The 16269-nt window shown below is 47.3% G+C and overlaps 1 protein-coding gene across 5 annotated transcripts in view; it reads right to left on the bottom strand.

The window, feature by feature from the left end:
* Positions 1-15610, bottom strand: part of PAPPA2 (pappalysin 2) — a 309250-nt gene extending 293640 nt beyond the window's left edge. For 4 of the 5 annotated variants that reach the window (XM_059937054.1, XM_059937065.1, XM_059937076.1 and 1 more), the window contains exons 1-2: positions 15529-15610; positions 8298-10158 (exon numbers count right to left, since the gene is read on the bottom strand). In XM_059937054.1, the coding sequence (XP_059793037.1) occupies positions 8298-9213 (916 nt within the window). In that variant the 5' untranslated portion in view covers positions 9214-10158; positions 15529-15610. The remainder of the gene's footprint in view (positions 1-8297; positions 10159-15528) is intronic. The other variant, XM_059937084.1, reaches the window with a different exon arrangement.
* Between the last annotated feature and the right edge of the window lie 659 nt (positions 15611-16269).

Genomic DNA, 16269 nt, shown 5'->3' with positions numbered 1-16269 from the left:
AGATGTAAGCAATGGCCAAGCCCTAGTCTTCAATGAGGCCACAGAAGTCTTTTTAATTTTAGTGGGTCAAAATATAAAAGCAAACCCTCATGCATTCCTGGGAATTGCAAAATGGTGCAGCTACTTTGGAGAATGGTCTGGCAGTGCCTCAAAATGTTCAACATAGTTACCATATGCAATTCCACTCCTAGATGCCTACTCAGCAGAAATAAAAACATAAATCCCCTTGTGTATGGTATTCATAGCAGCACTATTCATATAGCCAAAAAGTGGAAGCCACCAAAATGTCCATCAACTGGAGAATAGATTTTTTTAAAAAAGTGACATATCTAAGGAATACTACTCAGCAATGAAAAGGAATGAAGCTCTGCTGCGTGCTAAAACATGACGAACCTCAAGTGAAAGAAACCGGATTCAAAAGACCACATATTATATGAAATGTCCAGGGTAGCCAAATCTATAGAGACAGAAAATAGATTAGTGGTTGTCTCTGGTTATTGTGGATATGGGAAGGAGGAGGGGGAAATGGGGAGTGACTACTAATGGGTAAGGTGTTTCTTTTGGGCAGAATGAAAATGTTCTAAAATTAGATTGTGGTAACAGTTGCACAACTCTGTAAATATTCTGAAAAACATTAATTGTACAGTTTAAACAGGTGAACTTTATGGTATAAAAGTTTTATCTCAATATGCCATTTATAAAAAAAGAAAATATAGTTGACCCTTGAACAACACAAGGGTTGGGGCACCAACCCTCCATGCAGTCAAAAATCCATGTATAGGGCTTCCCTGGTGGCGCAGTGGTTGAGAATCTGCCTGCCAGTGCAGGGGACACGGGTTCGAGCCCTGGTCTGGGATGATCCCACATGCCACGGAGCAACTAAGCCCGTGAGCCACAATTACTGAGCCTGCGCGTCTGGAGCCTGTGCTCTGCAACAAGAGAGGCCGCGATAGCGAGAGGCCCGCACATCGCGATGAAGAGGGGCCCCCTCTTGCCGCAACTAGAGAAAGCCCTCGCACAGAAACGAGGACCCAACACAGCCAAAAATAAATAATAAATAAATTTTAAAACAAAATCCATGTATAACTTATAGTAAGTCCTCCGTATTCCCAGTTCCTCCATATCCGGGTTCCACATCCTCAGATTCAGCCAACCACAGACCAGGTAGTACTGTAGTATTTACTATTGGAAAAAACTCCACATATAAGTAGACCTGCACAGTTCAAACTCATGTTGTTCAACGATCAACTGTAAATAAATAGAAACTCCATCTGGAATGCTCATACAAAAACCATCCGGACTTGTTTTTTGCAGAAAATTTCTGGGAAGTTTTGTTTTTACTTGAATAAAAGGTGTTTCCCTACCACTGATACTGTTAGTCTCTCTGTAGGTATTATCCTGGATAGTGTAGGACTAGGAAGCAAAGAAAAAGAGGACTATGGAAGAAGCATGGCATGCAGGAAGAGTCCTGAATACCACGTGCTGGCAAACTATGGCCCACAGGCAAAATTGGGACTGCCACCTGTCTTTGAAAATAAAGTTTTACTAAAACACAGCCATGCTCATTCATTTACATATTGTCTATGGCTGCTTGCATGCTCTAACGACAGAATAGTTGTAACAGAGACTATGTGGCCTGCAAAGCCTAAATTTTTTACTACTGTGCCTTTACAGAAAAAGTCTGCCTACCCTGCTCTAGATTCATGTATCTACTTAAGTCTTAAGTCTTGCTACTTAAATCACGGTGCACACACTAGCAGCAGCAGCACCTAGGAGCCTGTTAGAAATGCTCCCCCAGACCTACTGAAACAGAATCTGCGTTTGTGTTAGTTAGTTGTGTTAGTGCAAGAAACAGATGCCAAGATGGGGTTCAACATACCAGGATTTTGTTAGGACAGACAACTAGGAGAGAAAACAGGGAGGGGACCTGAAAAGACTGGGAGGGCCATCAGTTCATGGTACAGGTCTGACCTGAAGGAAGGAAAGAGAGAAGATGGAGTGGAAGCATTGTAAACTGTTATACAGTCTAAAGAATGAGCTGCAAGGCCATCACGAGTCCTCAAGGCAGAGACAACTATCAGAGGAGATCTGAATCTCTCAGGAACTGGTTTTCCTTATCCCTGCCACACCAAGGCATGTGGCCTCAGTGCAAATGCAGTGACAAGTTCAGAGCACAGCACCTCTGTCCTTGGGCAAGGAAATGCCCCACAGTTGGCATTCTCATTGCATCTGCTGCAAGGTGTATTCCCATAGCAGCAAGGACATTTTGAGAAAAATACCAGGTGATCTCTATGCACATTTAAGTTTGAGAAGTAATGCTCTAGAGCAGGATTTGGCAAACTCTACAAAGGGCCTCACAGTAAATATTTTAGGCTTTGCAGGCCATACATTCTCTGTTGCAACTACTCAACTCTGCCATTCAAAGTGGGAGCAGCCACAGAGAACACACAATCAAATGGGGGTGGCTGGGTTCTAATAAAACTTTATTTACAAAAACAGGCTTCAGTTTTGGACCTGATGTGGCCCAGAGGCCAGAGTACACCAACATCTGCTCTAGAGTTATGGGGTTTAAACTTTTCAGAAGCAACTAAACTCTTTTTTCATATGAAACACCTAAGACAGGGGCTGCTCCTCTTGATGGTGGGCAGGGAGCCCCATGCCCAACAGTTCCCCTCAAAAGCTCCTGAGACACCTCTGCAGGCAGCAAAAGTAGAATTTGAAAGCCACTGCCCTGGTTCCCCACAAAGAGCCTCCAGTTACAGAAAGTAACTTCTTTCACCCTTTTCTCATTCCTAGTGGGCATCAGCAACCTAAATTTCTACTTTATCTGTTCTACAAACATAACTGAGGGTCTAACACTGTGCTAGATATTTGGGGATGACAAAAGTGAACCAGACATGCCCTTGTTTCCTGGGCAACTTTCACTAAATAAAAATGAGACATGTATAGAACCTCTGAGGCAGGAAGCAATGTGCACCCCAGGAAACCACCGTTAAAGGGCTGTGCAAGCGGGGAAATGGAGGAGATCACCTTCACACAGGGAATCATGAAGACTCCGTGGACGAGGGGCAGTGAGCTGTGAAAGGAGGGGCAGAGTGACAATCTGTTGTACTTCTAAAACCAGACCTGGCCTCTCTTCTGGAGGGCCATATCGTCACAGAATAAAAACTCTTCTATACACAGATGCTAACTTACAACCATCAGGACATATGGCTTGCCCATCATAGTGGGCAAACCCACCCCCAGAGACCAGCGACCTCACATCCAAGGTTCTTCCATGCCAAGGGCGGGGTTATATGACCTCACTACATATCTGGGTCGAGATCAAGGAGCAGAGCTAACTGTGGAATAAAACAGGAAATTCCTCGGGGCCCCATGAAGGCAAACACTCTGACCTTGACCATCACTGCAATATAGGAAGAGGCAGCTGAGGGCTGTAGAAACCTCATCTTCCAAGGAGCCCTGGGAGAGGTATAGACGTGGCTCCTCATCTGTTACTGAATCCTTCTGGATAAAGAGCGGGATAGCACACGTGGCCTTCCTTTTAAATTCTCTTTATATGTATGTGGATAATTTTGTGTGTGAATCTATGAAGCTCCACACGCCACATCAACAAAACTCCTCACCCTGAGGACGCCAGTCCCTTACTGGGAGAAGGGGTTGTTACACCGTCCTGTGAAATCTCATTTCTCAGGTGTCATTCAAAACAAAAAAGCTATCAATATGCCTTAAACAAGGTCAGCAGATGCTAGCTACCAGGAAATCCAGAGAGCTCTGAAAGTTATGTGAACTACATGACACAGACATATTTCTGGAAAGTGAGCATAGCTTCCATCATATTCTCAGAAGAGTGTATGACCCCAGAAAAAGCCTTGGACCATTGTCCAATGTATTAAATAGTATTGCCCACGCTAAAAAAAAAAATGATTTTTTAAAAAAACAGAGTCTTTTCAAGCCACTGATTCTACAGCGTTCTCAATCATCTTGAGACCATCTTGCAAAAAAACCCCTATTTATCGTCATTCCTATTTTACAGATTAGCAAACTAAATTCCTAAGAAATTAATATCCTAACTGAGGAAGGATTGCAGGTTGGCGGGTTAACACCAAAGATGCATTGGTTAACACACTGCTTTTAGCAATGATCACCTCCCGCTGTTAATACCACTTCGTAAATAAATTCCACGGTCAAGCCTGTGTTGGGCACTTTACATACATGATTCAAGTAAACATTGTAACAACTCTGCAAGACATTATCTCATTTCTAAATCTAAGGACACCAAAGCTCAGAAAAGTTTAATGGATTGCCACAGGTCGCAGCACTGATTAAGTGTCAGATGGGGTCTGATTCTAGGTCTGTCTGACTCCCAAATGCTGCCCTGGCATCTCCTCTGAAACTTGGATACTCAGAAAAGGAAAACTCATCTTCAAGTCAGGGACAGTTTCTTAGACATCTTTGTATTCCCCACAGAGCCTTGCCCTGCTTTGCATGGCAAGGCACTCAATAAATATTTGTTGAGTGAAGAAACGTGGGCTTGGGCTCCAGTTCTACCATGGACTTAACTGACTCAGTCTCCTGCCTCTTGGAGCTGCAGGTGGTTACTCAGCTGGGCAACTTCAGGGAACATTTGAAATCAATTATGGGTGAGGGGGAACCTATTAAAAGGTCCTCTTCTGTGTATGCTGGGGTTGAAGGAGAGGAAAGGAAGTTGAGAAGGAGAGAAACAGGATGGTTTCAGGGTTGGGTGCTGGAGCTTAAAGATTTCACACGAGGATGGAACAGAATTTGGCTTAAGTCCACTGCTGAGTTCCAACAGCCTATCCAAATGGGATCCTGACCTCAGGCTACTCCTTGGTGGCCACAAATCCCTGAATTGCCAGGCCCCTGAGTAGTTACTTTTATGGAGGCCCCTATACTGGAGCAGCCACACACAGTCTTTTCCTAGGCCCTCTCGCCCCACGTCAGAACTACAGGAGATTGGCAACTTCAGAAGGTCTAACTTGCAGGGGGCCCAGCACCGTCACTCCCCCTCCAGGGACCAGAATCTTAGCAGTGAAAGCCTGTGAGGCCTGCACTGTCCTTGGCTCTAAATGAAAGTATTCCAACAATCCATCCAGAATCCAACTTCCTATTTTGGAAGCACGTGGGAGTTAGGGGTGCGGGCGGGGGGGGGGGGGGGGAGGTAACTCTAGTTGATTTTGTTTTCTTTACCAGATGCTACAAGTGCCAGTTAGTCACAACCCAAAGAATGCCACTTTAGCCCTTTCACATAGGCCCTGCAAAAAGACTTGTATGAAGCTGACCCTAAGGGATGCCCACCGACAATGTTCTGGGAGGGGATGATTAAATACCTCCCGGAGGCGGGGGGAAAGGACAGCCCTCCGAGAAACCAGACACATTCCCCACTGCGTGGCTTCCAAGGCGCCGCCTACTCTCCTGTGCACGAAGCAACGCTGCCACCTAGTGCCCTGTGTGGGAAGTATTCCCTGAGGCCTCCCATCTCAGGGGGGGTTCCTCTACAAGGGCAAGGGCTGGTACAGCTGAATCACTTAATATATCTGCCGAGGAGAAAATGCCCCAAGTTTGGTAGATGGAGAACCGGGAAACTGGGTCTATGTTAAGTAGGTAGAATCTGAGGTTTGAGAGCTGTTGGAGAAGAGTATGGGAGCCAAGTTTTGCAGCATCTTGGGTTATCCTCAGTGAAGCAGCAGAACTTCCATGGTTGAATTGTATTTAGCTCTCAGGAACACAATTCAATTGTGGTCATTCTGCACAGCTGAAGGCCAACCAGCCCAGGAACAGGCAGTGACCAAATAAAAGGACCAGTGCTAGGGTCAGAGAGGGAATTTGGGCTGATCTGTTGGTAGGAGTGAGTAAATTAGCGAATCGGAGACCTTTATTCCGGGGGTAGGCGGGGGGGACTAGCCTTGGCCCTTCATGGTTCTCAGCCCTGGGGCCCCCAGGGGAAGTGTACGGAGCTCACAATGAGTAGACAAGGATGCCTATGTCCTTGGGAACCCGGTTGCTAGAACCCTAAAGAATGAAAGCCTTGTTCCCAGGCCCCATCTCTCCCAGACTTTTACCCTAAATCTTTCCTGAATATTTTCTGATGTGCACAAATCTGAACAGATATACAGGGTGGGAGGTGGAGAGGAGATAGACCTGGGTATTCCCTGCCCTCCACCTTCCTGGTGTGGCCCTATAGGGGAAATACCAGCACACCCCCAGGAACACTTTGATTTGAAGAGAAAGAAACCTCCGAAGCTAGACTGTCTGTGAAAGATTTCCTGCCTAATTTACATGCTTAGGGAGGTTATGAGGATTCAGATGGGCACTTTGGAGAAGGATCTGAGTGTGTGCTGTGGCAGGGTGGCGGGGGTGGAGGTGGGCACGGGAGGGAGATGTACGGGCTTGGTGGGGGGGGCAAGGGAGGAGGTGCATCAAGGAAGGCTGTAATTGGAATCAAATCCTGACCCTGTTCTCCCCGCTGCAGAGCATGAGACAGAAGGACATGAAAGGGATGGGAAGAGGGGTCAGGTACCCACTGTCCAGAATCTGTTCCCTCAGGTTTGGGTTTTAACAACTCAAAGCACTGGTCTCTTAGAGCCTCCCTCCTATATTCCTGCTGGATCCTTCTCTGATTCTTCAGAGCCAGGGAACTGATCCCAGGTCCCTATGCCGCTACTGCCAGAGGAGGGGTAAGCAGAGTGGTAGGCCCCGGTCTAGACTGCAAGCACACAGTTTCCCTGGCAGATGGGTACTAGGAAGTGAGATTAGGCAGCAAGAAGATGTCATCTGGGAAAAACTGTGAAGCTGCCAACTCTGATCAGATAATCATCTCATTATTTCTTCCATTTGGCCCCAGAATAAGGATTTCCTTCTACTCTTTCTCTGCCCCCACCTATCTCACAGCCCAGCCCCTTCTCTATCCCCTCCCTTCACCCTCTCCCACCCTAAAATAAAATCACGCAAAACCACAAGACTCTAGAGCACTCAGTGTCTGGGAATCCCAGCTTCCAAAAGAGAAATCACAGCCAAAGAGGGGGAGACAGTGTGTCCGGAAGGGATGTTCCAGCAACACCCCATTGCAAGAGGCTCCCTCCTTCCAGATTTCTTTCTCTAGTCTGAAACTTATTTGCAGGCATCCAGTAACCTGAGAAGTTTTTAATACGGGGAGCTGTCAAGCCTTTGAGGGGTTCTGGAGTTCCATTCCCAGTCTGCCTCTGGCATACCTCTCATTCCTTCTGTTACCCCATCGATGTCATAGGACTGGCAAACATCAAACGGTGTTGTGGACAATCCGGATTAATAAGATTTAAATGGTTCTACTCGGTGCCTAGCCTTGTGTGAGGTTCTGTCACGGGGGGCCCCAGAGGGATAATGAGAAACTGAATGATGAAGTATCACTTCTAACCCCCAACCACCCCTTGCCTGAAACCAATCCCCCCACCCCCGAAGTAAGGCAAAGGAGACATTCCTAACCCCACTCTTTTCTTTGTCTTTCTGGGTGACTTTCCATGAAAGCCAAGATCTGGGTATAGAGTAAAATAAATGTGGGTAGTGTTCCCAAACACTGCCCCTGATTAAAACCATAGAGTTATACAAGGTGCATTTTAGGTCCCTTTTACAACGGCCAGGGCTAGAAACCAGGGTCCTGGCTTGTGAGTGCCCACCTTTTCCAGTCGACCTTGCTATTCCTAGGCTGGACTCACTCGTGATTTTTAGGACAAAGCAAAGGGGACTCAAGGACCTGGACAAGGTAGTAGCTTTCTGCTACATTCCAGGGCTGCTCAAAGAAAAGGAAACCAACCAGGACCCATTGGCTGTGCACCTGGCAGCCTTGCTCTCTCGCTGCCTGGCCCAGCCCAGGCTTGACTCACTGCCCAGGTCTTTACACTTTCATGTAGTTTCAAAGTTGCCTGGGTATCTCATACAGGACTATGAGAAATGGAGTGTGACACCTCTTCCCCACTGACAAAGAACCAGAGATCTTCCCCTCTAAAGAGGGATAAGAGAGTGAGCCGGAGGTCTCCTAAGTGCCAGCACAATGTATAGAACCACATGAGATCAATACAAGGGACGAATGCTCTTGTGGTTACAGAGTCATTAAGGTAGATGATGTCTGGAATCCTGCTGTGCAGATGAATAAAGGCCCTTCCCCCTCTCTGCTCAGCCAGCCCTCCCTGGCCCTCCTGCTCTGTCCCTTTCCCCTCCTTGCCCCCAAAGTCTAACCTCGTCAAAAAAGGAAGCCAACCCTACCCCCACGGACTACGGAAAGCCCAGGAGTGGGTTATTACCTGCAATGATGGCTGGGCTGTTCTGTCCTCCCTCCGGTTTCACCCAGGCTTCCACTGTGAACGCCTCCCGGGGAATGTCAGCCAGCACTTCTGGACGTAGCAGCAGCTGCTCCCGCCTCCCAGAGAAGTACAAGACAGGCAATCCTCCTTGGGGGCTAAAGGTCTCTGCTTCCCAGTCGGGGTCCCCTCCACCATTCCGGATGCTGCCCTCCGAAGAGCTGGTTCTGACCCCATGCATAAGGGGATGCTTAGACCAAGGTTGGAAGTGCCGGGGAGCAACATTGGGGTCTCCCTGCACACCTCCTGCCCGCCCCTTCGCCACCTGGCGACGACGCCTGGTCTTGGTCCGGCCCTTCCTTTGGGTCTCTGGTCCGGGTTCCTTCTGGCGTGGGAAGGTGGTGATCTTGGTGGCAGCCAAGGCTCCGTGTTCTTGAGTCCCAGCCTCACCTAGAGGCTCCTTGGAACCTTGATCGCCAAGATAAGTGTCATCATCTCCCAGTAGCTCCGACTGCCCAGTAGGACCATCCCCTACCCACAGGGCAGCTGGCCGCTCAGCCTCACTTGTCACTCCTGCACTTCCAGTCAGGTGTGGGGGAACAGAACTCACAGCCATTCCCTCGGCGTCTGGCTTACTGCGCCCTGCATGGTACGTTCCTTGACCCGCCGCAGGGTAGGGCCTCGGGTAGTTCCCAGGTCTGCTGGGGTAGACCCCAAAGAGGTGACGCCGAGGAGCAGCTCTGGGTCTTCTAACCTCGGCCCCCAGCCAACAGCGTTCTCCTTCCAACAGCACCTGACTCAGGTGTCCTCTTCGAGCCAAGGATCTCTTGCGTGTCCAGCCCAGCTCAGAGCTGACGGTACTGAGCGCCCACCCAGCCAGAATCACCAGGCTTATGCTCAGAATCTTTAAGCACATCATACCTCCGCTGGCTCTTTATACAGAACCAGAAGTCAACTTCTGGGTACCACACCGGGGTGATGGAGAGAAGAGAAAGAGACAGCTAGCAGTGGATTCACAGTCACCGGGCAAACTGTTTTGTTCACGGACCAAACTTTTTCAAGTAGCCCCAAAAGAGAACCTCTTCCGGCTACCTGCACTGGGTGCTGGGCCAGGGCGGCCTCTGTACCTCACCCACCGTATGTGTTTCCCTCACCCTTCTCCCTTGACCTCTCTCTCTCCTTGCTCTAGTTTAGTCCTTGCAGAATGAAGTTCGTTTCTCTGGGTTCCTATGAATTTCTTCCAGAGAGCTCAGGTTTCTTTCTTTTTCTTTTTTTCTTTCTTCAATAGCCCCTCCCCTCGCTGATACTAGAAGAGGGACACCTGGGCATAAGCCAAATCCTCTCAAATACACGCTCACTCACAAACATACCACTCACTACCTGAAGTCATTACAAAGAATCTTAGCTTCTAATTTTCTTTACTCTCTCCTTCTTTCTTCCCTAGGAGTTACCTTCTCTTTGTAGTCTTTAACCTCAAATACATCCACCTTCCAATAAACTGCAAGGAACACTGGTATACAGACACACAGAATTCGATGCTTATTATCTAAAAAGCCAAAAAGAATCTGGGGGCACAAAAATCCCAGCTGGTACTTAACCTTCACTCTCCAGATGTCCTCCTCAGCCAGCTCTCCATCCAGCCTCCAGTCTGCCTGTGCAGGTCAGAATGTTTCCCTCAGCTCCGTGCTTGGGGTTGGTGAGTGTTAAAGGTTTTTTTTGTTTGTTTGTTTGTTTTATCCCCTTCTAACTTGTTGCTGTGTTGTAAGTCTTCGTAAAGTTCTCCTTTGGGGTGCCAGTCTGGTGTCCTAGTAACCTTATGAGTCTGAGAGCCCTTGACTTCACCTTCTGTGAGTCTTGTGGGTCCCTGGGAAGATGGAAAAGAGAGCGAGAAGAAGAGCATAGCCTTCAGGGGACCTGTTCTCTCCGGTCCCTCCTGCTCCCCTTCTCTCCCTTTCTCTCTGCCTGTAATTATCTTCTTGTTTGTTTCATTTAAAGACAATGATGATGTCAAAGCTAATAAGTTCGGTGCATCTCTCCACCTACTCTCTGTCCCCTCCTCCCTCCTGAAAACCTCCCCACCTCACTGAGGCACAGGGGACAGACGCCACTCTTGGTTTCCCCAGTAAACATTTCTTGCTTTCTCTTCCAGCAGCTGCAGCCTACACAATCAATAGCCAACAATCAATACTGTTTTGGAGCACTCTTTTCTGTGTGTATTCTCTCTCTCTCTCTCTCTCCACACACACACACACACACACACACACACACACACAGACTCACACATGTGTTGTGAACAGACTTGCTTATTGCGTGATAAATCCACACCAGGCTTTTAGGGACCACTTCATCTTTCTTTTGTTTTGCTGCACACCTCCTGTATTTTTTCTTATTTAAAAGAACAATACCCAAAATTCACTTTATATTAGACATTGGGAGAAAGGAGAAATCAATTATCCTGCTGCAAGAAGCATTCAATGGAAATGCCATGGATTTGTACGATACAGGTCTTCTTATTCTCGCTCAAGTTTCTCACTCTGAAGTTACTAAAAGTCACCATATGCTGAATGAGCAAATAAACAAAAGAGATGCTCAAAATAAGTAAATTACAAAAATAAATAGCTAGTCCAAAGCAGCTATTTTTTAAATTGATTTGAAATGAATGGATAGAATGTGGAAGTAAATAATGTGATTTTAACCTCCATAATAATGTTTGCCTAGATGTAAGCTATCTCAAAGAGTCCTACCGCCTAAACACAAGTGCATGTACACACACACACACACACACACACACACACAGCATGATTCTGAATTCTCAACACAGGTAAGGATGTTTGACCACAGGTGAGTACAAAACAGGTAGAGAAATATATTGGGTCCTTCATTCAATAGTAAGAAAAATCACTTACAGTTCTAAAATCACTGCTTGTGTGCCCACATATAAAACATGCAGCCCACATACTTTGGAGTAAGATCACACTGCCTCTTTTGCCTTGGGTCTCCTCATCGTCTTCTAAACTCCTCTCCTCTAGCTAATAACTGACTTATGTGCTTTAAGAATGTTGTATCCTAAGCACCCCATCCCTGGCATGCCCTGTTTCCCTAAGCAGCATCCACTGAAGCCTCAAAGCGAGTCCCCAAAGAAGATATCAATTCAGGCACGTGGATACCATTACACAGAAATCCCTCAATCCTAGACTGTCCTTTTTCCTCTTATCATCTCCCTGTCTCCCTTCACTTTTCTGACTCAGCCCTTTTCCCTCCCCCTCACCCCGAAGCAGCTCAATAGAAATTGGGGCTTTGGTAGGGGGTAGGGGGGAGATTACAGAGAAAGACAGAAAAGCAGAGGAGATAGACAGAGACAGAGAGAGAGAAACCAGGAAAGAAAGGAGGGAAGGAAGGAGAGGAACCTTCGTTTAAATGAAGGGAAGATACCCAGGTAAGAAGAGGAGAAGTAAACGCCCCCCTCCCTCATGCCACCCCCAGGACCCTCAGAAAAAGGTTTCATACCATTCATTTCAGGAAGGAGGGATAACACAGCAAGGAAGAAGAGTTCCGCCGTGCTTTTCTCCCCCTTTTAGTATGTGAATGATCTTGCATCCCCTATAGGTCTCTCCTGGCTCTCAGCTGCTAGTAATCCATTCATAAGGTTTCAAGAAGCTACACAAAACTCAAGCTTCCAGTTTAGTTTCTCTCTTCTCCCCTTCATTCCTTTGCTCACCACTCTCCTTCAGCTCTTGGCAGTCCAAAGTTTAAAAAAAAATGTTGAACCATTTCTGTGTTTTCCTCCTGTTGTAACTTTTGCTGTGACATCATAACCCTGCCCACCAACACCCCACCTCTCTCTCTCCTTTCCATCCCACCCCTCATCAGCCCCATGCCCCCAAAATACCCCCCACGGGGAAGAAGGGCTCCTGTCAGTTCCAACCTGTGAAAACACAAAGCTACTGGAAGGTGCCCCCTCTCCCCTCGGTCCCCCTCCTCTCTTCCCCTCCCTGCCTTACCCACCGCTCAGCCACGGCTCTCCCAAGGCTTTAACAATGATCCCATCTGTTTGACATGTGCGGAAAGGTGGGCTGGATTCAAATAATCTGTCAAGTGAATCATCAAAGACCCAGCAACCCCCTCCTCAATTCCATCGCACACGGTCACACACCAGACCCCAGCCAAAGTGTGAGAGAAGTCAGACTTGCACACCACCCACCCTGGATGCCAGGGAGAAAGACACCAAACATGCCAAAGGAAACGCACATTTATATATATGTATAAATTCTGTGGCTTATTTGTTTATGACAAACACCCACACCCCAAGTCTCCTACGCCTCTTCCCCAAACCCTGCCACTTCACAAGTGCACAGATTTGAAAACTGGTAGAATCTGTTTTGAAATCTCCAACGAGAGGGTTTTTCCCCCTTTTTTTCACTCCAAAGCACTATCTGTGGCGATCAGACTCGAGCAGGGTTGCCAGCAAATGCAGGAGGCCCCTTCTAGGGTACAGGCTTTCAAACCAGCGAAGCTAGAGGGAATGGATTTAAGGACACACAGCAGGAGCTGGCTGAATTTATTTTATTTTGACGGGGGTAGTTGGGGGAGGAATATCATTTCTGAAATGCCCAAGGAATGAAGGGAGAGGATATGGATTTCTTAAACAGTTTTTGCAAGAGGAGCGGTGTCTTGTTCTGCAGGTAAATCTATAAGGCAAGAAATTGGAGCTTACAGATAAACAAGGACCGAGAGGGAGAGGGAGGGAAAGGGGAAGGAGGGAAGAGAGGGGAGAGGGAGAGGGGATGGGGAGATGGGGACGTGGAGAGAGGAGAGAAGGGGAGAAGGACAGAAGGGGGGCGAGGGGAAAAGAGGAGGAGGGGAAGGGGGAGGAGGGAGGAAAGAAGGAAAGGGGGGAAGGGGGGAGGGGAGGGATGGAAGAGGAAAGGGGAGAAATGGAAGGGGGAGGGGAGGGGGACGAAGGGAAAAGACAAGAGTCTGGGAGGAGAAAGGACTGAAAAAGAAAAGCAGGGAAGAGAGGAGGGAAGAATGAGACAGAGAGGAAGAGAAAAAGAGAAAGGGGTGGTGAGGCACATAAAATATGGAGACCAGGAAGGCAGTTAGATCCATGATGGTTAAACATAAAGGAGTCAGAGAGGCAGGTGAAGGGACACACTATAAAATGGGGTAGAGGTTTGGTTTTACACACAGAAAACAAAGGGCACACAGTGGAGGGACTCACTCTTAGTGATCGGACACACTGAAAAAAATTAGATTGCCAGGGTGCAACCTTGTTTCTTTAAGTAAACCCCTATCCCTTCCTCCTTCCCTGCCCACATCTCTTCCTCCAATCCCCACCTCCACCTTCCTTCATGCACCTTTTTGTTCCCAGCATTATCTTCCCCTGGAGAATTCAGAAGTAAAATTCAGAACCCACCTACCCACCCTCCAAATAAAACCCCACCCTTAATAGTCCCTTTCTTTGCTTCTATCCTCAGAGAGCCCTGCGTCCTCTTATCTAAAGATTAAGCTGTTTGTGACAATCTGCACTTCATTTCAACCCAAATTATACTATGTTTCCTTTAAGCCCAGGACGTCAGGGCTGTTTTGCTTGTATTTGCTGCCATAGTGGGGCTGGTCAGTTTCCATCAGCATTGTCATCGTTATTATTAAGAGTCTTTGAGCAAAGGAAGAAGCCAGTCCACGCTGGCGTCCACCTGCAGTAGAGAGCTACAGTGGGGAGAGAGGGAGGGAGAGAGACCCCTGAATATGGTCACTGATCCTTTCTGACTTTCTGATTCCAAAATCTGATCCCTTGAGGGAAAAGCTCAGCTGGGAGCCGGCCAGGGAGCATAGTAATAAAAGCCTTCCAGAACACAACCAAATGCAGTATCTATATATAGGAGCCGGATCTGTTTTAGCTACTTGAAGTCTAAAATGACACCCGGAAACAAACATTTCAGCAATATGTTTATTGGAATCTTATTCAGCTAGTGCTGGAAAGAGTGAGCTCTGAAGGATTTCACTCAAAGGCTCAGGGTTGTTGCTTTCTGCCCCCCCGCCCCGCTTTGGTACACAGAGCTGGGGGTCAGCCGCTCTATCATTCATGGGGGTCACTTGAGATCCCTTTGGGGTGACTTATCACAGCCCCTTTTTCCATGGGTGAGGAACAAGCGTGAAGTCACAATTAACGGCACGGCCAGATAGGGCACCCAGGGCTCCTGAATCCCAGTCAGCTTTTCTCTCTCTTCTGGTATGCACCTGTCTTGCTGTGTGCCACCCACGTGCCAATTGGATGGGAGGGCAGTATCGAAGACTGGCCTTTCTGTTCCACATTCAGGCAAAACTGTCCAGGGAATGTATATTGGTCATATGTGTTCTGTAACTCAGAATCACACACAGAAGGAAATGCAAATCTGGATTCCATGCTCCCCCACTGGGCTTTTTTTTTTTAAAGATTTTTTTGGGGGGGGATGTGGACCATTTTTTTTAAAGTCTTTATTGAATTTGTTACAATATTGCTTCTGTTTCATGTTCTGGTTTTTTGGCTATGAGGCATGTGGGATCTTAGCTCCCTGACCAGGGATCGAACCCGCACCCCCTGCATTGGAAGGCAAAGTCTTAACCACTGGACCACCAGGGAAGTCCTCCCCTCGTCCCCCGTGCATTTTAAGCCAAGAGAGGCCCTATCTTTTTGTCAAACTGTTTGGTGCTCCTTATGTTAGATAATCATATTTTTTTCCACAACGTTATTACTATTATAAATTATTATCAATGTTAGTGGTAGTGTTTTGCAAAGCTCCTTCATCCAAACAGATCAGAGTAGTTCATCTACAGGTTAGCCTTCCCAACCCCTCCAGAATTGCCTGTTGGAGGCAAAAAGCCAGAGAGCTATTTCGCCTGGTGATAGTCCCTGTCTGGATGTTTTCCTCAATATTTCGATCCTTGGAACCGGCTTGTGGAAGCTTTTGGCTGGGGAAGAGTTAACAGTGATGCTAGACCCTGACCTGCTCATCAGAGGAACAAAGGCTCTGCAGGGGTTTTGCTTCAGTTAGGATTGCCTTTGCACCTGGAGCCTCTTCAAAAGGCAACCTCATAACAAGAATAACAATTACACTTGTATACTTACTTTTCCTTTGACCCAATGCACATTGGTGTGCATTCTTTCTTCCTAACCACAACGACACAAATGCAAGGCAAGTGTTATGCCCATTTTACAGATGAGGACACTGAGGCTAAAAGTTAAGCAACTTACCGAAGGACCTGCAGATGCTAAGAATGCAGCCAGGACACATCTCAAATGCATTGTGCTAAATGGAAGAAGCCAGACTCGAAAGGCTACATCTGGTATGATTCCATTTATATGACATTCTAGAAAAGGCAAAACTATAGAGACAGAATAGATCAGTGGTTGCCAGAAGTTGGGTGTCGGGGGGAGGGGAAAGTTGAATACAAAAAGCACAAAGCGATTTTGGGGTGATGGGACTGATCTCTATCTTGATTGTTGTGGCAATGCATGACTGTATATATTTTTCAAAACTCAAAGAACTGTGAACTGAAAAAGGTTACTGTTATGTAAATTATACCTCAGTAAACCTGGGGCAGAAAAACAGAGCCAAGGGTAGGGCCAGGGTCTTTTGATTCCGAATACAGGACTCTTCTGTCTACATCCTGCAAGTATCCAAAGACCAAAGGAGAGCATGACACAACTTGGTCATGGGTTGGGGCCACTCTGTGCCTAAACTCTCCACTGATCTTCTTGCCTACCCCCTGAGGTGACCCTATGGAACCAGACTGAATGGAGCAGAGCCGGCTTCTGGTCCCAGCTCCATCAACCCAGGGCATCCTAACAAATCAAATAAGTAATCCCCAGATGAGCACTGGTGAACGATTAGGCCCCTGCTCTGCAATTCAATAGCCATCTGACCTTGGACAAGTTGTTGAACTTCTCTGAGCCATCTGTAAAATGAGAGCTTGGAATAGAAGGCTCTAAGTT

This window comes from Balaenoptera ricei, chromosome 1, assembly GCF_028023285.1.
Source record: "Balaenoptera ricei isolate mBalRic1 chromosome 1, mBalRic1.hap2, whole genome shotgun sequence".
Classification (NCBI taxonomy): Eukaryota; Metazoa; Chordata; class Mammalia; order Artiodactyla; family Balaenopteridae; genus Balaenoptera; species Balaenoptera ricei.
This window is presented reverse-complemented; position numbering and strand designations above follow the sequence as displayed.